Source organism: Lethenteron reissneri, chromosome 33, assembly GCF_015708825.2.
Source record: "Lethenteron reissneri isolate LAM-NWPU_2019-01 chromosome 33, ASM1570882v1, whole genome shotgun sequence".
Lineage (NCBI taxonomy): Eukaryota > Metazoa > Chordata > Hyperoartia > Petromyzontiformes > Petromyzontidae > Lethenteron > Lethenteron reissneri.
In genome coordinates this window covers 4,421,342-4,448,289 of record NC_083811.1, presented here as the reverse complement: position 1 = coordinate 4,448,289, position 26,948 = coordinate 4,421,342, and the positions used below count along the sequence as shown (strand labels likewise).

General features: G+C 51.2%; 1 protein-coding gene across 1 annotated transcript in view; it reads right to left on the bottom strand.

Moving 5' to 3' along the window:
* Positions 1–26,948, bottom strand: part of LOC133350231 (myosin-binding protein C, cardiac-type-like) — an 82,391-nt gene that overhangs the window by 43,899 nt on the left and 11,544 nt on the right. The window contains 14 exon segments of the mRNA XM_061564344.1: positions 541–619; positions 621–708; positions 2,523–2,628; positions 3,759–3,883; positions 6,910–7,042; positions 7,912–8,081; positions 10,556–10,612; positions 12,976–13,027; positions 17,948–18,065; positions 20,130–20,278; positions 22,022–22,099; positions 23,279–23,326; positions 25,043–25,111; positions 26,734–26,787. Coding sequence (XP_061420328.1) covers positions 541–619; positions 621–708; positions 2,523–2,628; positions 3,759–3,883; positions 6,910–7,042; positions 7,912–8,081; positions 10,556–10,612; positions 12,976–13,027; positions 17,948–18,065; positions 20,130–20,278; positions 22,022–22,099; positions 23,279–23,326; positions 25,043–25,111; positions 26,734–26,787 — 1,326 coding nt within the window.

Sequence of the window (26,948 nt, the reverse complement as noted above, 5' to 3'; positions counted from 1 at the left end):
CAATCGTAGCCAGCGTCTCGGAGCGGCAGAAGCACACATGCGAAGAACGGGAGCGAACGGGAGGGTTCACACAGCGTGCAGGCAGCGGTTGGACAATGGAGGAGCAGCAGCGCTTCTGTCTGTACGTCTGCACGTTCATCCCTCCATCGCTGTCCACTCGTGCCTCCATCCATTCGTCGATTCCTCTATCCGTCCATCCGTCTGTGTCCCATCCATTCATCCATCAGTCCGTCCGTCCGTCCACCAGTCTGTCTATCCGTCCATCTGTACGTCCGTCCCATTTTTAATCTGTCCATCCCTCCGTCTGTCCGTTCATCCCCTTCCATCCGTCCGTCCATCTGTAGTGCCTCTCCCTCCCATCCGTCCATCCGTCCGTCTGTCCGTTGGTTTGCGTGCGCGCGTCCGTTGGTGTGCGTGCGTCCGTTGGTGTGCGTGCGCGCGTGCGTTCGCGCGTGTGTGCGTGCGAGTGCGCGTGCACACACGTGCGAGTGTGCGTGCAATGCGCTTGCGTATGCGCGTGTGCGCGTGCGATGTCCGTACCCTCGACGTGTAGCTCAGCCATGGACTCGCCGCCGTTTGTGCGCACGCTGTAGCGGCCAGCGTCCTCCTTAGTGGCGTCAGTTGATGATGAGGCAGTGGCGAGTGCCGTCCTTCTTGAAGCGATACTTGAACGTCTCCTCGCGGGTCAGCTCCACGCCGTCCTTCATCCTGCGGGGACACGGAGACGTTATTGTGTCCGGGATCGCGTACGTTCCCTCGCACGCGCTCAGACGGAGGTCATCTAAGTTTTGTGCTTCGTGCTCGTTCATCATCGGTCGTCGGCCATGGTCTATCCAGCAGTGGATAGGTCATGGCCAATGGTCTCCCCAAGCCGTTGTCCTTCCTCATGTCCCTGTGATACCGAAGTTGATCTCGCTTCTGCACGTAATAATAATATTGTATAACAATAATTCTTCTTAGAATAATCTCATCGCTGGCTCCTATACAAGTGAATGTCGAGTAAACATCTGAGGCGAGTGGAAATCTTCCGTGTGTGTGTGTGTGTTGGGGCAATTGTGGGTGGAGCTGGGGCTGACATTTATTTTTCTCAGGGGGTAACACACACACATGTGTGTGCTGTATGATGAATGACAAACGTTAAATGATAAATTAACATCCAAAACCGAGAGAGGGCAGTGTTACCACTTGACAAGGGGCCGGGTTCACGTGGGGCGCGGTGACCTCGCTCACTGTCTCTCGCGCCGGGTCCGAGGAGAGCGTCGACCGTTACCGGCCGAGGGATGCGAGCCGGAGTTGGTATGTGTGTATGTGTGTTGAACTTCTTTCGCACCGTACGTAGCCAACCGCGCTAATTGGAGGTGCGGGGGAAGGGCAGCAAACTAACACGCAAAAAGCTGTTTTAAAGAAATGAGTTTCCAATCCATTTGATTTAAAAGTGCACAGCTCCAGCGGATTCATAATATCGGACGGAAGAGCGTTCCAGACGGCCACGGAAGCGCATCCAAAAGTGCCACGCGATGCGGTGACCACCGTCTTCGCTCGGTGGCTCGCTAAAAGTCTCTGCTGCTGCTACTGCTGCTGCAAGGATGACCGGAGTTTGCGTGATGATGGTTTATGCTCCTTGACAAGATCAGCAGCGAGGTACTGTGGTTCATTTGTGGCGAGCGCTACACGTAACGAGCGCGATCGTACCGTGTCTTCGTTCAGCAACCGGAAGCCATTGCAGCTCAGCGAGCAACCGCAAGTGGGGCGATGGAGATTACCTCTGTAGAGGGGGCTAGGTGATCCCCGCTACCCCGATCGCTGAATCCCCCAGGTAAAGTTCCGTATCCTTCGAAGCTCCACCCCAGTTCCTGCTCAACGTCCCCCGCTATGCGAGAACCAAACTGGGTTTAAACTCCTTCCGCGCGGCCGGGCACGGCTCCTAATCTCTGCAGCAACCGAGCGAGAATGCTCGCGATCAAAACATGACCATCCTCGTCCGACTTCACGTCGCTTTTTGGACCTCAGATTTCCTTTCGAGTGTACACGCGATTGATCGATCGCTCTGCTTTGCAACATTTCATCAATTAATGGTTATTTTGTTGTTGTTGTTGTTGGTGTTTGCTATACGTGACACGATCTATTCGCCTTGTATCCTTTGTGCCGGGCTGTAACAGCACCGTGTCCCTGCACGACCTTGCCAGTCGGAACGTGACCGTCTTCAGTCTACACGGTTGTTTTTTGAATAATTTTCGTGATTTTTTGGGGGAGAAGGGCTAGTGGTGGGGCTGTAGGAACCAGGATTCTATGACGTAAACAGGTCCCCCAATCGGAAATGAGAATTTATTTGATAATTGTTTTTTTACCCTTTTATCTGGCAACAAAAAAATAACAATGATCATATTTGCTACTGGCAAATGAGGTTCCAATGGTGAGAATTTATTTCTCAAGTGTTTTTTTTTTTTCACCCGTGGCAAAATAGAACCTAAAAACCAGAGCTAGTGAAGCGCGGGTGACGCTGCGTGCGTGCGCGTCACTACCATTTGACGGCAGCTCCCTCCTCGGACACCTCGCACATCATCTCCACGCGCTCCCCGACCAGCACGGAGTGGTCGTCGAGGCCCTGCGTGATGACCACAGGCGGCTCTGCCGACAACACGACACGTGGGGGAGATCGTCACAACACGTGGGGGGATGACGTCACAACACGTGGGGGGAAATCGTCACAACACAAGGGGATGACGTCACAACACGTGGGGAGATCGTCACAGCACGTGGGGGGAGATCGTCACAACACGTGGGGATGACGTCACGACACGTGGGGATGACGTCACAACACGAGGGGGGAGATCATCACAAACACGTGGGTATGACGTCACAACACGTGGGGAGGTCGTCACAACACGTGGGGGATGACCGTCACGACACGTGGGGAGAGATCGTCACAACACGTGGGGATGACGTCACGACACGTGGGGAGGTCGTCACAGCACGTGGGGATGACGTCACAACACGTGGGGGGAGATCGTCACAGCACGTGGGGATGACGTCACAACACGTGGGGAGAGATCGTCACGACACGTGGGGATGACGTCACAACACGTGGGGATGACGTCACCCTGCTGCTGCTCTATATAAGACCGGAAGCTAGAGGGGAGCTTCACCATTCCGGCGAATTGCCTGATGATGCTGGATGTAATTACCAGCGAAACGTCGAACTACTCAAACTGTAAATGTTGTGGATTCACTCAACACACCGGTCGGCTAAAGCAGTGAACTATTTGTCTTTTGTCAACGTGACACTTTTTTGCCGATTGGCCGTGTCGGGTGGGTGGAGGGTTACGACACATTTATAAATAACGCGATCTAAACCCAAACACGTTTATGATGAATAATATTGGTCGCGGAAGCCGACGTGTTAAACTGACGTAGGGGTGATCGTCACAACACGTGGGGGAGATCATCACAACACGTGGGGGAGATCGTGTGTTAAATTACAATCTTGTATTTAAACAGAGAGAGTTCGCACCTTAGCCCAAGGCGCGGTCTCTCCACAACAACAGAGCTTAAAAAGCGGCAACACAAGTAGAGTGGTTGAGACGGCGGGAGCGGTGCGAGTGACCGTAACAGGGCACAGCGGGGGTCGCGCAAGGGCAGCAGGGGAGGGACGGTAAGGAGTGGAGGGGCGTGGGGAGAGGGTAAGAGCCAGGGGAGAGTGGCGCAGTCGAGAGGAGGCGAGCGAGCGAGCGAGGCTCCACGATCGTGGCCGCAGGCACCTTTGACGAAGAGCTCCGTGCTGCACTTCTCGTCGCCCACCATCACCTGGTAGGCGGCGTCGTCGGCCAAGTTGCAGTTCTTGATGACGAGGATGCGCTGGTTGCCCTTGGTCTCCATGATGTACCTGGCTCGGCAGAATGGGCAGCAGCAGCAGCAGCAGCAGCAGCGCGCTAGCACTCCGAGCCAGCGGTGTGACGTCGCGTGGCTCGGCGAGACACGAGCCGGGGCGTAGCGGGCAACGCGTGCGTGGGAATCTACTCCTGGGGTTCCCCCTAGGTCGACTCAGCCTCAAATGAGTACCCTGTGCGGTACGTAAAGAGTCGCCGCTGGGGAGACAAAGGCGGCCGGGGGGTGGTGTTGTTGGACAGCTACTTCCTTGCGTGCCGTGCCGGCCTTCGTAGGTGCTCGCTAACAGCACTTACCCCAACAGGCTGTTAAGGCTACACGGGGGATCTTTGTTTGTGTATACAGTATGTGTGTGCGGTCTGAGTTCCCTATCTGTTTAAGAATATCGTGAAGGACGATGTTTCTCAATAATTATCATCATCATCATCCATATTGTTCTTCCCCATAGTCAATCCCGCATTGTGACTCATTAATTATTTAGAGTCATTAATTCTAAATATCATTCGTCGATCACAACTATTTACGCCTATATTCAATCATCATAATAAATCATTAGCGGCAGAAACAAGCAACAATTATCATGATTGTCACCTTCGCCGTGATTATCATTCTCATCATCCAATAATAAGTCGTGATCGTTATCATCATTATCATTGCCACTGCCACCACCAACCAACCCTTCCAAAACTATGAAACCAATGTCGAACCAAGCTTTGGAATCAGCCGTACACAGTCACGTGCACCACATCAAACTTGACACAACCTCTGCTCCGTGAGCATCGCTCTCCAGATGTCAGGCAGTTGCCTGATGATGCTTGCTGGCTGTAAGTACCGGCGAAACCTCTGCACCCGTTTGATAAACGCGTGCGGATCCCTCTCCACTCTATACAAACCATGAAAACTATTTATATTTTACCAGGTAAGGCCCACTAAGCTATATAGCGCTTTTTTCAGAAGCGACCTTTCCTACCACAAATAATAGTTCGACGAAGTGGCTTATCATGTGGACATTTATAGCAGCCAATGACTCTAAAGGCTTGATTCTAAATGCGGAGGGAATAACCAGAGGACCCGGAGAAAAATCCACGCGGGAGCGAGAGAGAGAGAGACAGACAGATAGACACGCAAACCCCCGGTGTCGGGATCGAACCCACGCACTCCTGTCCACCAGGCGAGGAAGTTCACATCTCGCCACCGTGGCGCCCAAACCGAGAGAATGGATGCAGTACTCACTTGCTGCCACAGGCGGGGGTTGTCGGATCGACAGAAGGACATGCGGGGGGAGGTGATGGGAGCGGCGATCCAAACGCAGGCGGATGAGACACGACAGAGCAAAGCGTTAGTGCAGCCGAGCCAGGCGTGATATAGCCGCTGCGCACGTGCACCCAGCGTTAGAACCCAGACTCTCTCTCCCCTTTGCTGCTGATGCTGCTGATGGTGATGCTGATGCCGCTGCCGCTGTTTGAAAGGGAGCAAGCGTTATTGACGAACGGCGCCGGAACATGCGCTCGCGCATGGAAACATCAAAAGCAAGCGTGGAGCAGCGTGGCGCGGTGAAGTCGGCTCGGATCCCAGACACCGCGTGGGCGGCGAGCGATGATGTCCCGAAGGCCGCCTTCGCCAACCCGCACTGACCAGCGTGGTGAAGTATGGTCAAACAACCCGCGTGACCGGCACGGTGTGCAGCGAGTGGCCTTCACCCAGGAGCGGATTGGCAAAGGGCTTGCAAGACAAGAAGAGAGCGCTTATTCCATCACGTTATTTTAGCGCACTCAGTGTACATTGCACGCTGGGTAATGGTAGCGTGGTACACGTGACGGTGGAAGAGGAGGCCAAATACCCTATAAGAGGGGGCTCTCAAAAGCTTCCTTTCGTGGGGGGCCCCTTCCGTCAGCAGTGGCGCTAGTAGGCAATTGCAGCCCTGCGCCTTTGCATTCTCAATAGTGCTACACGGTTATTCTCGTCCCTTTAACATACATCGTACACTACCGAAACAACGTTATTCTATTGCGTCTGAGGCTCCCCTTGATCCAGCAGTATATTGGCAAAGTAACTTATAAATCCTTATGCCTACTCAATATTTCATCATCATTATTATTATTCTTGCGTTTATATTGGAGCAAACAAAATGGCCCTTTGTTCGCAGAAGCCAACGACGGACACCTCGCTTGTCGGCGGGCACGCGTCCATTGAGCTCTCGTGCCGAGAGAGAGAGGGAGACGGGGGCAAAATTGCATGCCGCCGTGCGTTCGACAAACTGCTTAGCGGCACGCAGATCGCGAGTTTGAGAGATAAAATCTTGGTTTGAAGGTATGGCGGGGGGGGGTTGGGGTTCACCCAGCCCATCATATCTCCGGGGTCGATAAAGTAAAGTACAACTTTGTGGGGAAGTCAACAGCAATTGTCCTGTGGTTAGGCTCGCGCCCTGCCATAGGAAGGAGGAATTTCCACCGCTGGCTCAAGGCCGTTAATGGGACATGAGCACCAATGCCTCAATGTTCATTTGAGAAAGATGAATCGCGTTGACAGATTTTTTCGTAGCGCAACGCGAGCGAGCAAGCGGTGGCGCAGTGGTTAGCGCAATGCGGTATGAACCCAGCGAAGCTTTGTTCGATTCCCGGCTAACATCAGCGGGCACGTTGGTATCATCCCCTCGTATGTGAGAGTCTGGGGGATATGGGGATCTAGCCTTGGGTTGCCACCTCTTAGCTATAACAACACAACGGAACATGTGGGAGAGAAGAATATCTTACAGGACCAGAATGCGGTGTGAGTTTAAGTGCTGTATCATTATCATGATTCTTTTTACACAGCTGACAAACATTCACTTTGAATGCCCCCGAGAAGACCGGCAGATTTCCCAGGACAAGCAGCTACCGCAAAGAGAGGCGATGCTGAACGACCAAAAACAGGCCAGCTGGCAACCTCGTCTGGGGGGAGGTGGCGGGAGTTCAGGGGTCTGAGAAAGGGGGCTCCCATCGTCGGAGACATCGGAAGGGGGGATAAATAGGGGGGGGGACCCACTTTCCACTCTGCCGAATCTCCTGGCCATTCTTGAGCCACTTGACCTCTGCGTTGGGGTCGTTCATCTCCACCACGAAGCGCGCCTTGGAGCCCTTGTCCACCTGGTATGCCGGGTCGAGCTTCTTGAGGAAGGCTGTGTCCATCGGTCAGTTGATTTCGTCGGCCGGTCAGTCGGTCGGTCAGTCGGTCAGTCGGTCGTGTCATTGATGATTGAGTTGCACGGGGCGAATGAAAGAGACAAACGGAGACGTTTCCATGATCAGCTTCAGAGAACGAGACAAAGATCCCCCGTATAGCCTCTAACAGTCTGTTGGGGCAAGTCCTGTTAGCAAACAGCAATTATGAAGGCCGGCACGGCACACGAAGGGTGTGGGTGGCCAGCACCACCCCCGACGCTGATGTTTACACATCGCACCAGGAACTCGTTAAAGGCCGAGTCGACTTAGGGGAGGCCCGGGACCGTTCCATATAACGGTGACTGGTGTTGACCGTGAGCGGAAATCGAACTCGGATCGCCGGGGTTCGTAGCGCAGTGCGTTAACCGCTGCGCCACCGCTCCCCACACACAAACCCTCACACACGCGCACACATCCCCTCACAAGACAAAGATCCCCCGTATAGCCTTGACAGACTGTAGGGGCAAGTGCTGTTAGCGAGCACATATCGCACACACACACACACCCCTCTCGCACACACACATATATACACCCACGCACACACGCACAGACCCGCTCGCACACACACACACCCCTCGCACACACACACACACAACCACACACACATACACCCTCGCACACGCACACACACACATACACCCACGCACACACACACACACCCACGCACACACACACACACACCCACGCACACACCCTCACACACACACACATACAACCACGCACACACACACACCCTCACACACACACACATACACCCACGCACACACACACACCCACACCCCTCGCACATACACACACACACGCACACACATACACCCACGCACACCTGCGCTCTTGGTCTTCTCGGCCTTCATGCGCCGCAGCCTCTTCAGCATGCCGCGCAGGTCGGTGATGCCGTGCTGGAAGGCGATCTTCTCGTAGTCGTGCGGGTTGGCGCTCTTGAGCAGGTTGAAGACGTCCTCGTCGGGACCCGTCTCCTGCACCTCCTTCAGCTCTCTGCAGGGGAGCAGCAGGAGGAGGAGCAGAAGAATATTTAGGAGGATGGAGCGGAGAGGAGGAGGAGGAGGAGGATGGAGCGAGGAGGATGGAGCGAGGAGGAGAGGAGGAGGAGATTTAGGAGGATGGAGCGGAGAGGAGGAGGAGGAGGATGGAGTGAGGAGGAGAGGGGGAGGAGAGGAAGAGGAGGAGATTTAGGAGGATCGAGCGAGGAGGAGGAGGATGGAGCGAGGAGGAGAGGAGGAGATTTAGGAGGATGGAGCGAGGAGGAGAGGAGGAGGAGGAGATTTAGGAGGATGCAGCGGAGAGGAGGAGGAGGCGGTGTAGAAGAGAATGAGACGAAGGAATCGAGTAGGGCACGGATCGGAAACCAAAAGAGCAAGAAGAGAGGCATCTTTTATCGAATTCGGTGGGAGAAAAAAAAACTTTTTTTCGAGAGCCGCAATGCAATGTGAACACTGAGACGGCGGCCCTCAACAAAGAATGTCAACGAAGGAATTCCTTAAAGAGCCGCATGCGGCTCCTGAGTCGCAGTTTGCCGACCCCCGAGGTCGGGGGACGGGGGAGGGAGTCGAGGTTTGTTCACGTGAAGAGGTCAAAGGGTGCACGGGGCTCATTACAATCGAGCACTCGTCATGGAGCCATGAGCGGCGGCGACGTCGTCGCTTCATGCTCTGCGCCACCAACTCGGCAGCCGCGGTAGATTCCCGTCCACAGCGAACGCCAGCGGCGAGTCCTCCTTCGCCGAACCCACACCGACCAGCGTGGTGAAGTATGGTCAAACAAACCAGCGCAACTATCGGCGCAAACCACCATTAACATCCCGCACAACCACCATCCCCGTTAGCACTACCACCACCACCACTACAGCCACCACCCGGATTAGTGACAGGTGGAAACTTGCCAAGGTGGAGGCGGTGGGTGGGGACAAAGTTCCGAATGTTAACATTCTTGAATAGAACCCTGACAGTGGGGGATCACCTCCGCCCCCCACTTCATGCCCCCCCCCCGCCCCCCCGCCCCCACGACCCCTCTCACCCTCCTCTGCGTCGTGAGTCGGAGCGGTGCCACCGAGAGGAGGCGGCCACGGCAGCGGCGTGGAGCGCGAAGCGGAAGCAGAAGAAGCGCAGGGGAGCGGAAGCATGAGGAGCAAGGGGAGGCAGAGCAGGCGCACACACAGCCACACGCACACACACACAGCCACACACACACACAGCCACACACACACACACAGCCACACGCACACACACACACACAGCCACACGCACACACACACAGCCACACGCACACACACACAGCCACACGCACACACACACACACAGCCACACGCACGGGCACACACAGCCACACGCACACACACACACAGCCACACGCACGCACACACACACACAGCCACACGCACGCACACACACAGCCACACGCACACACACAGCCACACGCACGGGCACACACACACAGCCACACGCACGGGCACACACACACACAGCCACACGCACACACATACACGCGCACACACAGTCACACACACACAGCCACACACACACAGCCACACACACACGCAGCCACACGCACAGCCACACGCAGCCACACGCACAGCCACACGCAGCCACACGCACACACACACAGCCACACGCACACACACACAGCCACACGCACACACACACAGCCACACGCACACACACACAGCCACACGCACACACACACACACAGCCACACGCACGCACACACACAGCCACACGCACACACACACACAGCCACACGCACGGGCACACACACACAGCCACACGCACGGGCACACACACACACAGCCACACGCACACACATACACGCGCACACACAGTCACACACACACAGCCACACACACACACACAGCCACACGCACACACACACGCAGCCACACGCACAGCCACACGCAGCCACACACACAGCCACACGCACGGGCATACGCACACACACACACAGCCACACACACACACAGCCACACACACACGCAGCCACACGCACAGCCACACGCAGCCACACACACAGCCACACGCACGTGCATACGCACACACACACACAGCCACACACACACACAGCCACACGCACACACACACGCACACACACACGCAGCCACACGCACACACACACGCAGCCACACGCACGGGCACACGCGCACACACAGCCACACGTACGTACAGGCACATGCGCGCACGCACACACACGCAGGCGCGGCACACGGACAGAGCACGCTCCGTTAGTACAGCGAGGGCCCCAGAGCACAGAATGAATGCGATGCGCGAGCTGACGAGGGCGCGAATGAAGCTGCGTTCGCCATGAGCCCCCGAGGACGGCGCCTCTAAAGGAGCCACGTGGCTCTAGACGGAGCCACGTGGCTCTAGACGGAGCCACGGGGTGCGAACGCGGGGTCCTTAAGATCCCCGATGTGTGAGACGACCCAGCGAGGCGGCGAGTCTTGGAGGCGACGCGCGTACCTCTTTTTGAGGAGGGCGCTGAAGTCCAACTCTCCTGCGTCATCTCCCATGACGCTCCTGCCATCACAGACACACACACACGGACAACACAACCACAACAACAAACAACAACAATAATAACGATGCAAGTTTTCGCTGCGCTCCGTGCGGGTTCGTTCTTTCGTGCGATTCCGCGTCGCAAACGCGGCGAACCTATTACCACCCAAAGTTCGCTTCGTGCGGTTTGAATTCACTGGGACGCGGTGGGACGCGGGACAACACCGCCGTGCAAATAGAGCGGGAGGGGATGGCCGGGGGGTGTCAACCCCTGAAGTGAACCTTCAGAATGGAAATAATAAAATTAAAATAATAAAACATAATAAAATAATTCTCACGACGTTTCGGCCACAACGCAAGCAGCCGTCCTCAGGTGGAGAGCAGGTCTGTCGAGTAGACAGAGTCTGAATGACACACTCCAGGCTTGGAGCGACTATTTAAGCTGGGATGGAGGGGGGAAGGGCGTCTTGACAAAATAATTTACATATCAAGAGGAATTTAGCATATTTATGGGAAATGCAGATATGCGATTAGTACTACTTGTGAAATGCATAGGAGGTTTGGCGGGGGGTTTAAAGTCATTATGCCCGTGCAAGCCTGGAGTGTGTCATTCAGACTCTGTCTACTCGACAGACCTGCTCTCCACCTGAGGACGGCTGCTTGCGTTGTGGCCGAAACGTCGTGAGAATAATTTTATTATGTTTTATTTTTATTATTTTATTATTTCCACTCTACGTGACTTTATCGAAAGAACCAAGAAGATGAATTCCCTGCAGTCACGAAAGCTTTAAATCGAAATTGAACCTTCAGAGTTTGCGAGCGTAGTGGTTCGCTATGGTGTGGTGGAGGACACCTACCACAACAATTGGGGAGGGGGGGTTAGATCGCGTAAATATATAAATGTGTCGTTAAAACCTGCCACCACCCGACACAGCCAACGAGTAAGGGTTGTCACGTAAACAGAACGTGGCCAATTCGTCACGCGTACTCGCTGGCTGTGTCGGGTGGTGGCGGGTTTTAACGACACATTTATATATTTACTCAAACTAACCCAAACAACTCCCCCTCTATTGTGGATGATATTGGTCTCGAAAGCCTGCTCCGTGTCAAACACAACAATGGGATTCACGATCCCACTCGCCCGGGCTCCCATTGCAGACCCGGCCTCGCGTGCGCATTCTACACAACAACAATAAAACAATCTCTCTAACGCAATCCACCAACCCTCGCCTCGAAAGAGCGCTGGCATCGCAGGCGTGCGACACGGAGCCGAGCTGCCGTGCGGCGGCGGTGTGGGACTCACGCCGCTGGTCTCGGGGTGGAGAAGGGAGGGGATGGGGATGATCGCCGTTCAAAAGCCCAGCTTGGGCAGAGGGACGCTGCCATTGCGGGTGTCTACAATGAAGCAATTCACGTCGGAGGTGGCGCAGTGGCCTGGATACTTTGATACTCCTACTGATACTCCTGCTGTTATGGAGTGACTAAATGCTGCCAGCTATAGCTGCAAAGTTTGGTCGTACATGTTATGTATATCGTTTATTGTTACATTTGAATCACAGTTCCTATGATCACTGTTACATTGTTTTTATAGCTTTATTTTGGTGATTGAGAAAACGTTTCGGTTTAGCCATGTTTGTTTGTTGTAGTACAGAGTTAGACTGGTAACTTTAATCTAAATTGTCTTATGGTTGTTATTGTTTGACTTGCATCCCACTGGGATTTTTGCACACAGGGTTGATGCACGGTGCTTTTTCTGGAAGACTTTGCTATTTTTTCCTGGATTTTTCTGTTTGCACGAAGTCACTTCAAGATGTTTCTTGTTCATGTTTTTGTTTGTTGCGGTTGCACCCGATTCAAGAGCCGCATGGCTCACAGGGCTATGCCTAATAAATGAAACTGAAAACTGAAAAACTGGAGTCGATTACGGCCAAATCTGTACTGGTCTGGGGTCTGGGGTCACCCCCCACCCCTCACCGCCCCCCCCCATCGGCCCCCCGCGCCCCCACACTTGAACCAACCCGCACTGACGAGCATGGTGAAGTATGGTCAAACAACCTCCATGACCGACACGCCATGGGGAGGCCTTCATCCAGCCATTGATTGAGGTGTGCTCAAATAAATACAAATGTTAACTATCATTCGTTATTATATGATATCATCGTATCGGCCGTTTTGCTGAATAGCATTCAATTAAAAGTAATATCGTATCATCATAATAATACCGTATTGGGTTATATCATATCGTATCGTGAAACGTGATGTCGTATCGTGAAACGTGATGCCGTATCGTGAAACGTGATGTCGTATCGTGAAACGTGATGTCGTATCGTGAAACGTGATGATGTCGTATCGCGACCGCCCGAGTCGGCGGGGACGGCACTCACGATCGGCGGAACGCCTGGCGGATGTCGAGCACCTGTGCGCTGTCCCGCGCTTCTGTAGACGCAGCGACACACGCATCGACACACAGACACACAGAGACACGCAGTGACACACGGACACACAGACACACGACACACGCAGCGACACACAGACACACGCAGCGACACACAGACACACGTAGCGACGCACAGACACACGCATCGACGCACAGACACACGCAGCGACGCACAGACACACAGACACACGCAGCGACACACAGACACACGGACGTACGGATGGACACACGGACGCACAGAGAGGTCGTCACTTCAGACGCCCGAAGTTCGGGACTACATTGTCAGGTTACAGATTCATCTGAGATTACATCTCGTTACGTGCGTTACGCGCACTCACGCACGGAGTGTCACCTTATTCACTCCGTGTCTGGATATGTGTAGCCAAGAGGCTCGCTTTGTTGCTTATCGATTCAACAAAGCCACATAACGTGAGCATAATCAGCCTCGCTTGAAACACGTGGACAAAAAAGACGGGGCAGCTCTGATCTTGGAGCCACACACCGAAAGGGGGCCACGTGTTTTCGGGCTGTCCCATATATGCTACAAATTATACAACTAAACACAACTTTCTAGAGTTGCTGCCCAGGTGAAGCGGTCATGAAATAACTTTCTTCCCACTGCCCATACAAACGCACACACGGCTGTACGCACATCCCCACCTTCGCGTTCTAAATCAATTCATTATTTACTTTTTAGTTAGTCTGTTTGTTAAAATGGCAAGCGTAAATATTTACCCTGGCTTTTTTTTTTGGAGCGAGGATGCGTATTTTCTAGGGGTGGTGGAATTGCCGTTGTTTTAAGTCACCCAAAATAATCAATGGTTCTAAACAGTTTTACTTAAATGAGTGAATAACGAGTGACGTCGCTCGCTAACAATAACCCCAGGGACCTCCCACGGCCCCCCAAAGCCTCGTCTACGAGAGTGGCTTCTGTGACGGAGCGCCAAGTATCACTTTCACTTGACAGCCTCTTCTCGATCCACTGCTGGATGAAGGCCTCCGATCAACGCCGTGTCGGGCGGGGGTGGAGTGGTTGTGTTTGCACGCTCGTCTGTATTCACGTGAGAGCACTATTAACTTGAGTATTTAGAGGCGGTGTGCCCGATTTTTACTTAATTGAAAGCACACATTGTAAAAGTCATTTTAATCACGCAACAAAATGAACTAAGGTAGGCTCGTCTCGCCCATTATATATGCACTGAAATCAATAAAAACATCGGATCGTGGACATTTAGTTGAGCGTTTCCAATAGATAATAATTTATAGCAAATAAATAAAACCATGCCGAGGAGATGTCATTTTAAAAAAGAATACGGTCCAAAATGAGACCCATCACAAAAATGAACCGCGCGAGATAAAAGAAAGAAAAAAAACGATAACGCCTAAAATGTGCAGATGAACAACATAGTGAGATGGGGAACATCAAAATCTGCACAGCGAGCGAGAAGCGTGCAGGAGCGTGTTGGAACGGAACGAGATTAGCGAGCGGTGAGATGATGGGGGATCAACCTCACAGAGTCGCTGTGAGCCGAGGGGCTTCATGTCAGCCAAGGTCTGTACCCGGCACACCACATCGTGTGGACCTGTCGCTCATGGCTGCGGCAAATGATCGCCACGCGCCTGCTCCAGTTGGTAGGCAGTGCCTCGGCAAATGTGCGTAGAGAAATTCAGCCCTGTAGGGGAGTGTGCGCGTATGTGACGACGCACGAATATGTGTGTCAGCCTGTATGTAGGTCCTGCGCCTCCCCTAGGCCGACTCAGCCTCAAATAAATACCTGGTGCGATGTGTAAACATTACCACCAGGGAGACAAAGGCGGCTGGGTGTGTTGCCGGCCTGCATAAGTGCTCGCTGACAGCGTTTGCACCTTCAGTTTGTTTAAGGCTACACGAGGGATCTCTGCGTCGTGTGTGTGTATGTGCTCACGGTATGAAAAACGAGAGCAAAGTTGGCATTAGACATGAAAAAAACGAGACATAGACTCAGACAGAAAGACAGAGGCACCAGTCACTGTACCGGATCGAGATTTGAAGCGTCGCAGCCGATAGGCAGGGAGATGCCCACACCAGATTTACAATCCAGGGGAACAAAAAAGCATCATCCGTTAAAAGTCCGTTCTCTTGAGAACTTGCTTAAATTTAGAAAAAGAAAAAAACGGCAAAACCTCTTGAAGCCGGCAGAGTCAAGGAAGGGACAATTCGGAGTAAGTCCGATGATAAATAAGGAAAATTAACAAAAGCAAGACACTACTAAGACGGGAATCCCGGCAGCGTCGGCGTTCATGGAGATGCGGGTGGCAGGGCTCGGCATTCTGCAGTCATCGGTCGACCGTACATCTCAACGCTCATCGCGTGCAGGAAATTCCAGATTCGCCGCTTGACAACGCTAGGAAGTAAGTGATCGATGTGCCCCTTAAGGTGAACTTCTGCCGTAAAGGGATGGCAAAATATGTAAGTTTCATCATTCTGTATTTATGGTTGAGACATTGGAATAGTTTTGGTATGTTTAATGGATTTAAAAGTGCCCTATTATTGGATTGTTTAATATTTAATTGTATGTGTTTGCACGCGTGCTCTTGGACGCTCCGGTCATCGATGTGCCACACTCGTGGTCTCTCTCTCGTTCATTGTTTTCACATTCATCTCAAATATATTTAGCAAAAAAATATATAAAATTCGTCATCATCATCATCATCATCCATGATCAATCCACTGCTGGATGCAGGCCTCCAACAAACCACGGGCACCTTCTTGAGATGCCGCGGTGTTGTCATCCACCACCCTGCACCTCCGCTCTCACCACTCCGTCCCGGCGGATGATTCGTTCCATTTATTGGCTGCCATTCCGACCGTCTTCTTAGCCATCCGAACATCTCATCTAGCCATCCACATCCAGCGAAGCAAAGCCAATCCGCCTCTTTCTCGCGGCAATAGCCATTCAGATGAAACAGCAGGACAGTTGTTCCTGTTCAAAGTGGTTATTACATTATATTTTTTTAAACGCACAAAGTCGTTAAGTTATATTCTTCTTCTTGGTTATTTCGGTAAAGTCATGTAGAAGGGAAGTAATAAAATAATAAAAATAAAACATAATAAAATTATTCTCACGACGTTTTGGCCACAACGCAAGTAGCCCGTCCTACTTGTATTGTGGCCGAAACGTCGTGAGAATAATTTTATTATGTTTTATTTTTATTATTTTATTATTTTATTATTTCCCTTCTACGTGACTTTACCGAAAGAACCAAGAAGATGAATCCCTGCAGTCACGAAAGCTTTAAATCGAAAGTTATATACTGTTCATGAGCACGATGGCGGTAAGTTCAGGAGCTAAATGACAACATCGACGTCTGCTGGCCACAACGAGAGGGCTGCAGCAGAGCGAGAGAGAGAGTTCGCGTGGTTGTGGTCTCCTCCGCCTCCGGTGAAGGAGTGCGGACGACATTGGTTTACGGAATGGTCCATTGTGTGGCTTGCATGGCGACAATTCCAATGTGGCTCTTCTATAATGCATCTCCATCAGTCTCCATGAATCTCTACGGGTCTCTGTGGGCTGAGTGCACGGTCCATTGTTCGGGATGCATGACCACAATCGCACTGTGGCTTGTCTTTAAGCGTTATGTAAAAAACTGTAAGGTGTGATTAAACGTCATTTAAATTATGATTCTAGTTTCGAGATATGCTGGACGTCCACCATAACCGCAAAGAACTACGCCTCCTATGTTTACATTTATTTGTTTATTTATTCCGGCTTCGAGAGGTTTTACTGTAGACAAGAAAAAAGACAAAACAAAAACATGCCCAAAGAGCTGAGCGGTAAAAAAAAAATTCTTCGCGACGAATTCAATATTTGCAATGGCAAAAAAAAAATTACGTAAAAAAAACGAAATTTCTAAAATCAATCAACAAAGATGATGTTGCAAAAATTTAGGCAGCAATCACGTGCAAGCTGGAGAAGGAAAAAAAGCGACTCTGAAACCGCCGTGGTTTCAAACTATGCGATGTTGAGCTTCATTAAATACCTGTAGGTGTCGGGCGTAGTCCCAACCACCACCGGGCTTGTACATCCACGCTGGTGGGATGGTGGTGGCGGTGGTGAATGCACCAGACCATCGACTCATTCCACAAATAAGCCACGTGATTCTAAATCCGTAGATGCCACTGCCTTGAAAAGGACATGCCACGTGTGGTTTTTTTTTTAGTGAATTGTTCATTTGACTGTGAGGTTTGCCAAATATGTCGGATTGCAATAAATGAACATTTCAGGACCAATCTTTGGTAGAAGTATTTGTTGAAGCAGGCAAACTCTCGCACCGGTTTTGCCTTATTTAAATCTAATTGGCAGGGTCTGGCCCATAAAAAAAAAAATATTCGTCGAATTGCCCAGTGCTGTAGGCAAAAGCCATCTCTGAGAAAGCCGCGTAAGATTTTAACCACATGCCACCCGCATGCGATGAGGCGCGTGCATTCGTTCATTCAATTACAGCAGATTTTTTTTTCCCCACTCAGAACTCTCGCAGACAGCGGTCCTCCACCTTGTGTGAGAGAACGGCCGAGGAAGATGGCTTCACAGAACTACTTCTGAAGCCACTACAATAAAAGCCCCATTATCTACACGACTTTCATGCATTCCCTGCTATAAGAAACCTTTGTCTAATGGCAATCAATCCAAACATTTTATTTTCATAGCCGTAATATATTCAAGAGGAGTACAAATATAAATGTAACGTGATGATTTATCCTCTATGTGGTGATTGGTGACCGTGCTTAGACCAGAATCACCTCACCGTACTTGAGAACCAAGTTTGATTTTAGGTTGGGCGACTGAAATCAGGGAAGATGGGATATCAGCGGTGCCTCTGACATGGCCATTGCGGACCCCCCCCCCCCCCCCCACACACAGCGGTGCGTCTCTACGTACCCTCGACCGTGATGTCAAAGGGGCAGCTGTCGATCTTATCCTTCATCGACACCTCGCATCGGTAGGAGCCGCTGAAGTTCTCCTTTGCGGCGATCACCTTCATCTCAAACGTGAAGTCCTGCAGGAGCGTGTGCGGGGGACGGTGGAGAGGGCGGCATTGACGTGTGGTGGGCGAACCGGGTGGCATTGCCATCCCTGTGTTGGTGGTGGGCGAACCGGGTGGCATTGCCATCCCTGTGTTGGTGGTGAGTGAACAGACTGGCATTGCCATCCCTGCATTGGTGGTGAGTGAACAGTGGCATTGCCATCCTTGCATTGGTGGTGAGTGAACAGAGTGGCATTGCCATCCCTGCATTGGTGGTGAGTGAACAGAGTGGCATTGCCATTTCTGCATTGGTGGTGAGTGAACAGAGTGGCATTGCCATCCCTGCATTGGTGGTGAGTGAACAGAGTGGCATTGCCATCCTTGCATTGGTGGTGAGTGAACAGAGTGGCATTGCCATCCTTGTGTTGGTGGTGAGTGAACAGAGGGGCATTGCCATCCTTGCATTGGTGGTGAGTGAACAGTGGCATTGCCATTTCTGCGTTGGTGGTGAGTGAACAGAGTGGCATTGCCATCCCTGCATTGGTGGTGAGTGAACAGTGGCATTGCCATTTCTGCGCTGGTGGTGAGTGAACAGAGTGGCATTGCCATACCTGCATTGGTGGTGAGTGAACAGAGTGGCATTGCCATCCCTGCATTGGTGGTGAGTGAACAGAGTGGCATTGCCATTTCTGCATTGGTGGTGAGTGAACAGAGTGGCATTGCCATCCCTGCATTGGTGGTGAGTGAACAGAGTGGCATTGCCATCCTTGCATTGGTGGTGAGTGAACAGAGTGGCATTGCCATCCCTGTGTTGGTGGTGAGTGAACAGAGTGGCATTGCCATCCTTGCATTGGTGGTGAGTGAACAGTGGCATTGCCATTTCTGCGTTGGTGGTGAGTGAACAGAGTGGCATTGCCATCCCTGCATTGGTGGTGAGTGAACAGAGTGGCATTGCCATACCTGCATTGGTGGTGAGTGAACAGAGTGGCATTGCCACTTCTGCGTTGGTGGTGAGTGAACAGAGTGGCATTGCCATCCCTGCGCTGGTGGTGAGTGAACAGAGTGGCATTGCCATCCCTGTGTTGGTGGTGAGTGAACAGAGTGGCATTGCCATTTCTGCGTTGGTGGTGAGTGAACAGAGTGGCATTGCCATTTCTGCACTGGTGGTGAGTGAACAGAGTGGCATTGCCACTTCTGCGTTGGTGGTGAGCGAACAGAGTGGCATTGCCATCCCTGCGCTGGTGGTGAGTGAACAGAGTGGCATTGCCACTTCTGCGTTGGTGGTGAGTGAACAGAGTGGCATTGCCATTTGTGTTGGTGGTGAGTGAACAGAGTGGCATTGCCATTTCTGTGTTGGTGGTGAGTGAACAGAGTGGCATTGCCATTTCTGCACTGGTGGTGAGTGAACAGAGTGGCATTGCCACTTCTGCGTTGGTGGTGAGTGAACAGAGTGGCATTGCCATCCTTGTGTTGGTGGTGAGTGAACAGAGTGGCATTGACATTTCTGTGTTGGTGGTGAGTGAACAGAGTGGCATTGCCATTTCTGTGTTGGTGGTGAGTGAACAGAGTGGCATTGCCATCCCTGCATTGGTGGATGAAACATTTACAAATCGCCAACCGGACTCTAACCGCAACCTCTCTAGCTAACCAACCGGAACCAGAACCCAAGCCTGACCCTAAAACATCACCAGCCCACCAGAAAACGAACCCAACCCCTAACCTTAACCTGACGAGCCAACCACAACAATAACCCTAACCCCGATGGCCGCGCTTGCCGACCGCGTACCCTGTCCCCCCGACCGGTGACCCCGACGCGCCAAATAGATTGGCGACCCCACGGGCACCCAGCACCGCCCACCCGCCGGTGTTAGTTAGTCCGGTTGCTTTGAATCACCAATGTTAGCCAATTCGGGTTTCATCACCAACAACAAAACAACAACACCGCCGCTTCTCCGACGCAAGCAGCAAATCACGGCAAAAAACTTAATCAATGATAAACAATAACAGCCAAGCGAAATGAAAAAAAAGATAGAAAGCAAATCGTAATCGCATTGCTTTAAAAAAAAAACGATAAGCGCAGCCACGCGGACCCCCCACCTTGGTGTTGCGGTCATACATCTCCTTGAACTGCAGGTGCTTGCCGGCTTTGCTGGCAAGGTCCATCCACTTGCCCTTGAACCACTTGACCGACGGCTTCTTGGAGAGGCTCTCGGCGTGCACCTTGGCCACAAACATCGCGTCTCCTCCTGCGCGGGGGGGGGGGGGCAGGGGTCGTGGGGTCACGTGGGTCCGGGTCAACGCGCGCGCGCGGTAGTGTAGCAGCTCGCGCTAAGCTGCGCTTCGAATCTGGCGACCAGGGTTTGATTCCCGCTCACGGCCAATACCGGTGACGATTTTCTGCACAAGGTCCTGGGGCCTCCCCTAGGTCGACTCGGCCTCAAATGAGTACCCGGTGCGATGTGTAAACATCGCCATTGGAGAGACAAAGGCGGCCGGGCGTGGTGTTGGCCACTCACCCCCTCGTGTGCCGTGCCGGCCTTTATAGGTGCTCGCAAACGGCACTTGCCCCTCCAGTCTGTTAAGGCTACACAGGGGATTTTTGTCTTTGTCTTTTGACTGCTGTTGGTAGTCAGTCGACCCGTGGCACCTGCTCAGCGGGAATTCGACACTTCACGTGGCCTCAACGTGCACCAAGCCTGGCACAAGCGCCGTGGTTACGTCACCGCCACTTAGTGGCGAATGGCGGTTGTTGTTGTTGGCAAAACTATTCCAATGCAGTCGTGAAAAAAAATACTCGGCAAATTACTCAGTTGGAATGACACGTTGAAACATTCCACCCACTGTAGTCTTTAGATGCAGATGCCTGGGTAAACACGAGTAATAATAGCTTCATAAAAAATATCATTCATCCTGGCCAGAGTTCGGCAAAACAAAGGAACAGGAAGAGCCATTTTTCGATTTAAAGCTTTTGTGACTGCAGGGATTCATCTTCTTGGTTCTTTCGGTAAAGTCGCGTAGAAGGGAAATAATAAAAATAAAACATAATAAAATACAATTCTGAGAACATAATAAAGTACAATTCTGAGAATTGTATTTTATTATGTTTTATTTTTATTATTTTATTATTTCCCTTCTACGTGATTTTACCGAAAGAACCAAGAAGAAGAGCCATTTGTTTCGAATTCGGTCAAAAAAACTTCATATTTCAAGCGCCGCAATGTACTCTGGTGGTGAATACGAGACGGTGGTGGTCCTTGATAAATCACGGTCACGAAGCAGCAAGTCCTTTAAAGAGCCACACGCGACTCAGGAGCCGCGGGTTTGCTGACCCCCCTGATCCGGACAATTGAAAGCAGACGGTGCCCTCGATCGACCCGTGAAGATGATCCGATACGGACAGGCGACGATGACGCGGGTCACGTAGCCATGTTAATCAGGTGAAGGTGATCCCATAGGGGTCATCGTGAGATCACGTAGCCATGTTGATCAGGTGAAGGTGATCGGATAGGGGTCATCCTGAGGTCACGTAGCCATGTGAATCAGGTGAAGGTGATCCTATAGGGGTCATCGTGAGGTCACGTTGCCATGTTAATCAAGTGATCCTATAGGGGTCATCGTCAGGTCACGTAGCCATGTTAATCAGGTGAAGGTGATCCTATAGGGGTCATCGTGAGGTCACGTAGCCATGTTAATCAGGTGAAGGTGATCCCATAGGGGTAATCGTGAGGTCACGTTGCCATGTTAATCAGGCGATCCTATAGGGGTCATCGTCAGGTCACATAGCCATGTTAATCAGGTGAAGGTGATCCTATAGGGGTCATCGTGAGGTCACGTAGCCATGTTAATCAGGTGAAGGTGATCCCATAGGGGTCATCGTGAGGTCACGTTGCCATGTTAATCAGGCGATCCTATAGGGGTCATCGTCAGGTCACATAGCCATGTTAATCAGGTGAAGGTGATCGGATAGGGGTCATCGTCAGGTCACCTACCCATGTTGATCACCGTGGACACGGGCTTCTCCAGGAAGAGGCCGGTCAGCTCCTGGCGCCGCTCCCCTTCCGCCACCTCTGCACACAGCACGGAGCCAAGCGTGGTGACTTCACGGGGGATTGGGGGGCTCCATCGGACACACCGCGGCAGTAGCTTGCAGACCCCCCCGCCGCTCAATTTTATAATAGCCACACTCACGACATCACTTGCTCCGCCCACTACTCAGGTAGCCACCGCCCACTACTCATGTAACCCCGCCCACTTGTGAGGTAGCCCCGCCTACTATTTGTGTAGCCCCGCCTACTCCTCGTGTAGCCCGCCTACTATTCGTGTAGCCACCGCCCACTACTCGTGTAGCTCCGCCTATCGCTCAGGTAGCCCCGTTCACTACTGAGGTCGCTCCGCCCACTACTCGAATAGCCCCGCCCACTACTTATAAAGCCCCACCCACTACTCCTTACACTGATTTTTATCAAATTAATTCATGGGAATGTTATGAACACTTGGCTGATTTTAATTGAGTTTCCATCCGTGTCTATGCAGCACTTGTGCCAAAGCCTGTGGCCAGCATTCCATTCGCTGTAAAAGGATCCATCAGCATCATCACGTGGCCATTCGGTGTCTGGATAACAGAGCTCACTCGGAGATATCTCAGAAGTAATTCTATGATATCTCCTTCAGTGGGCCACTCTCTAACACGGCGAGCGCTCCAAACTGATCCTTCATCTCGCGACACAATGCCGATAGCGCTATCCGAGAAAAGAGAATGTTGGGAAAAAGATCCCGAGAAATCCCGCTCGGATCGCTGCTGCTCTGAAAGTGCAAATTTAACGGCGGAAACTCCCCGTGTAGCAAAGGGCACTTCAACCGCAGCGTGGAGTGTTAAAGGGCAAGCCGGCGGCTGTTAGCGTGGCAGGGTGAAGGAGCGTGGGGGAGCTGTGCAATGAGTGGCGGAGAAGAGAAGCAGCGTTGGAAGTTGTCAGGGATGGACCGACCCGGGTCTCTCTTTGGAGAGAGCGAAGCGGCGGGAAGGGCAGAGAGAGAGAGTGAAGCAAGCGGAGAGCCACACGGAGAGAGAGAGAGAGACACACGGAGAGAGACACACGGAGAGAGAGACACACTGGGAGAGAGAGCCACGCGGAGAGAGACACACACGGAGAGAGACACACACGGAGAGAGAGACACACACGGTGAGAGAGACACACACGGTGAGAGAGACACGCGGAGAGAGAGACACACATGAGAGAGAGACACACCTGGAGTGTTGCATCTCGCCAGAGAGAGTTTGCGCGCCATAACCAGCGCTGTACGACATGATAACAACAATAATAATAATAAACACATCGCCATCGTACGAATGCCCGGTCACTCCAGGTGATACAGCGTTCATGTCACTTGGTAAAGGCTGGTCATATACACGGCGCTAGCGATCCACAACACATACACATGATATATTAACCGCAGGCTGCGTCATCTCTTGGATTTTCTGTTGGCACTCAGTCACATATTAACTTTAAGATGTTTTTTGTTCGTGTTTTTGTTTGTTGCGGTTGCACCCGATTCAAAAGCCTAATGGCTCACAGGACTATACCTAATAAATGAAACTTCAAACTTGAAAAACAATCTACAGACGTTGCGTTGGAATAGCGGTGATGGCACGAGACCCTATCGGGTGGAGGAGGCATTGGGTTGCTCCTCGTGTTTGAAGCAACACACAAATCACTTGCAACGTATTGCCCCATGTGTCGGTGACACGGAACGGACTAAGCACTCAATGATGTGCAGTTGGGATGTCATCATAATGGCCGTATAATATGAATCGCTTTAACACTCATCATCATGGTAGTTATTGATACTATGGCCACCATGAGCTTAACGCAGTATTCATGGTAATATTCATTGAAAATATTAGACTGATGAACTATATGAATTGTCACTTAAATAATCATCGCCGCCATCATTCAGGGATACCAGCATCATAATTAACCGCTACCATCATAATCATTACAATAACCATATCATAATCCTCATCAGTTTTCATCACCGGCACATTGTTATCATCATCATCATTCACAGCTCTACCATCACAATCATCAGTACATTTTTCAATAATCATTATCATCTTGACTTAAAGCTTTCGTGACTGCAGGAATTACTCTTTGGTTCTTTCGGTAAAGTCACGTAGAAAAATCTAATCATACATTGATTTTATTTTCGACGTGGCGTAAATAGGTTGAAATAAATAAATAACAGAAAACTACGACGTTTCGATCGCAACGCAAGCGTTCGTCTTTGAACGTATCTACGTGACTTTACCGAAAGATTCTTTGGTTCTTTCGGTTAAGTCACGTCTAAAGATAAAATAATAAATTTATTATTATTTTATCTTTAGACGTGACTTAACCGAAAGAACCAAAGAATAATTCCTGCAGTCACGAAAGCTCCATAATTAAGATTTACCGAAAGACCCAAGAATATCATTTTCATCATCAGCATCATAAAGGGTATCATCATCATCATCATCCTCTCCATCACCATCATGGCTGTGTGTGTGCCACCACAAGCATTTTCTCTCGTGAGCAAGTCTTTAGTACATTTTTCAATAATCATTAGTATCATAAAGGGTATCATCATCATCCACTCCATCGCCATCATGGCTGTGTGTGTGTGTCATCACACGCACCTTCTCTTGTGAGCAAGTCTTTAGTAATTATTTCAATAATCATCATCATTAGTATCATGAAGGAAATCATCATCCACTCCATCGCCATTATGGCTGTGTGTGTGTCATCACACACACTTTCTCTTGTGAGCAAATCTTTAGTAATTATTTCAATAATCATCATTAGTATCATGAAGGGAATCATCATCATCATCATCCTCTCCATCACCATCATGGCTGTGTGTGTGCCAACACAAATACTTTCTCTCGTGAGCAAGTCTTCAGTACATTTTTCAATAATCATCATCATCCTCTCCATCGCCATCACGCCTGTGTATGTGTGTGCCACCACACGCACCTTCTCCTGTGAGCATGTCTTCAGGATTTAATTCCGGCGCGGGCGCGTCTCCGTCGCTCGCTGGGGCACCTGTGGCGCGGGTTCGGGGGGGAAATCGGTCAAAACGAAGTCGGCAAAAAGCCTCCGGACAGCTCAGCGGCCAAGAAATGGGTCACCAGAACGCGCGTGCAAGTGGCACCCCATGGTAATACGGGCGAGGAGCGGTGGAGCAGCGGTTAGCGCTACGCTGCGTTACGAACCCGGCGACCCGAGTTACATTCCCGCTCATGGCCAGCACCAGTGACGATTATTGTCTGAACCGGTTATGCGCCTCCCTTAGGTCGACTCAGCTTCAAATGAGTGCCTGGTGCGGTGTGTAAACATCCTCACTCGGGAAACAAAGGCGGCCGGGCGTGGTGCTGGCCACCCACCCCCTCGTGTGCCGTTCTGGCCTTCATAGGTGCTCGCTAACAGCACTTGCCCCAACAGTCTCTTAAGGCTACACGGGGGATCTTTGTCTTTATACTAAGACAGGCTCCTCGCGGCAGGGTTTTCAAATTGCATTCTGCGCTTAATCATATTGCACGTTGTTACCCGCTGCACGTGCCTGATGATTGGAAAACCTGTCCCACGTGACAGAGAGCGATTCTTTGAAGCCGGATGATTGCATTGTGTTTTTGCACATCAATTGAAATCTGCACTCTGCACGTGACAAGAGACACACGCGAGATCGATATCTCAATTTGAAGCAGCATTGTTCACGTTATATGCGATGTGTTTACCAATCATCGGGCTTGTGCAGAGTGTGAACGCGTGCTTTGTATTTGAGCAGAGCACGTGGGTAACCAGAGAAAGGCGTCGGGCTATCGTAGTGGGTCGCGAGAACTGGAGTTTGAGCAACTTTGTGTTGACATCGAGTAGAAATATTCACATCACAGGATCTCTTCCTCGTCGTCATCATCATCATCATCAACTTCACCAACGCTACCTCCAGTGCCACCACCACGACCTCCACTTCCACCACCACTACCGCTACCACCATAAATCACAACTTCCACCACCCAACTATTCCTCCATCTTCATTACCACCACCACCACCACTATCCACCACAACCACCGATGATGCCTCTGCCATTACCACTGCCTCTACCACCACTACATACATCACGTCCACTTCCTTCTCCAACCACCACTACATACATCACTTCCGCCACGAACACAACCACAACCTCCTTCCTAACCATAAACCTCACCATAACCCGAATCATAACTCTAACCATAACCCTAGCCAGAGCCCCAATTATAACCATAACCCTAACCACAACACTCACCATAAACCTAACCATAAACCTCACCATAACCCTAACCATAACCCTAACCATAACCCTAGCCATAACCCTAACCATAGCCATAACCCTAACCATAACACTCACCATAAACCTAACCATAAACGTCACCATAACGCTAATCATAACTCTAACCATAACCATAGCCAGAACCCCAATTATAACCATAACCCTAACCACAACACTCACCATAAACCTAACCATAACCCTAATCATAACCCTAATCATAACTCTAACCATAACCCTAATCATAACCCTAACCCTAGCCATAACCCTAACTATAGCCATAACCATAGCTATAACCCTTATCATAACCCTGGCCATAGCCTTGGCCACCACCGCTTGCATCCACACACGAGTCGTCACCGTTAGCATTGGCCGCCGCAGTTGCGCTCTGATCTGGAGCTCCGTTCGCCTCCGCTGGGGGGGGGGGGATGAGAGAGAAGTCACCTTGCATCAAAACAACGCGAAGCGGGCACGCCAGTCCACTCAAGTAGTCTGCATCGCGTTTATCGTAGCATCATAGATTTGCCGTTAAATATGTGCTATAAAAAATATATCATTCTTAGGTGTTCTTTTTA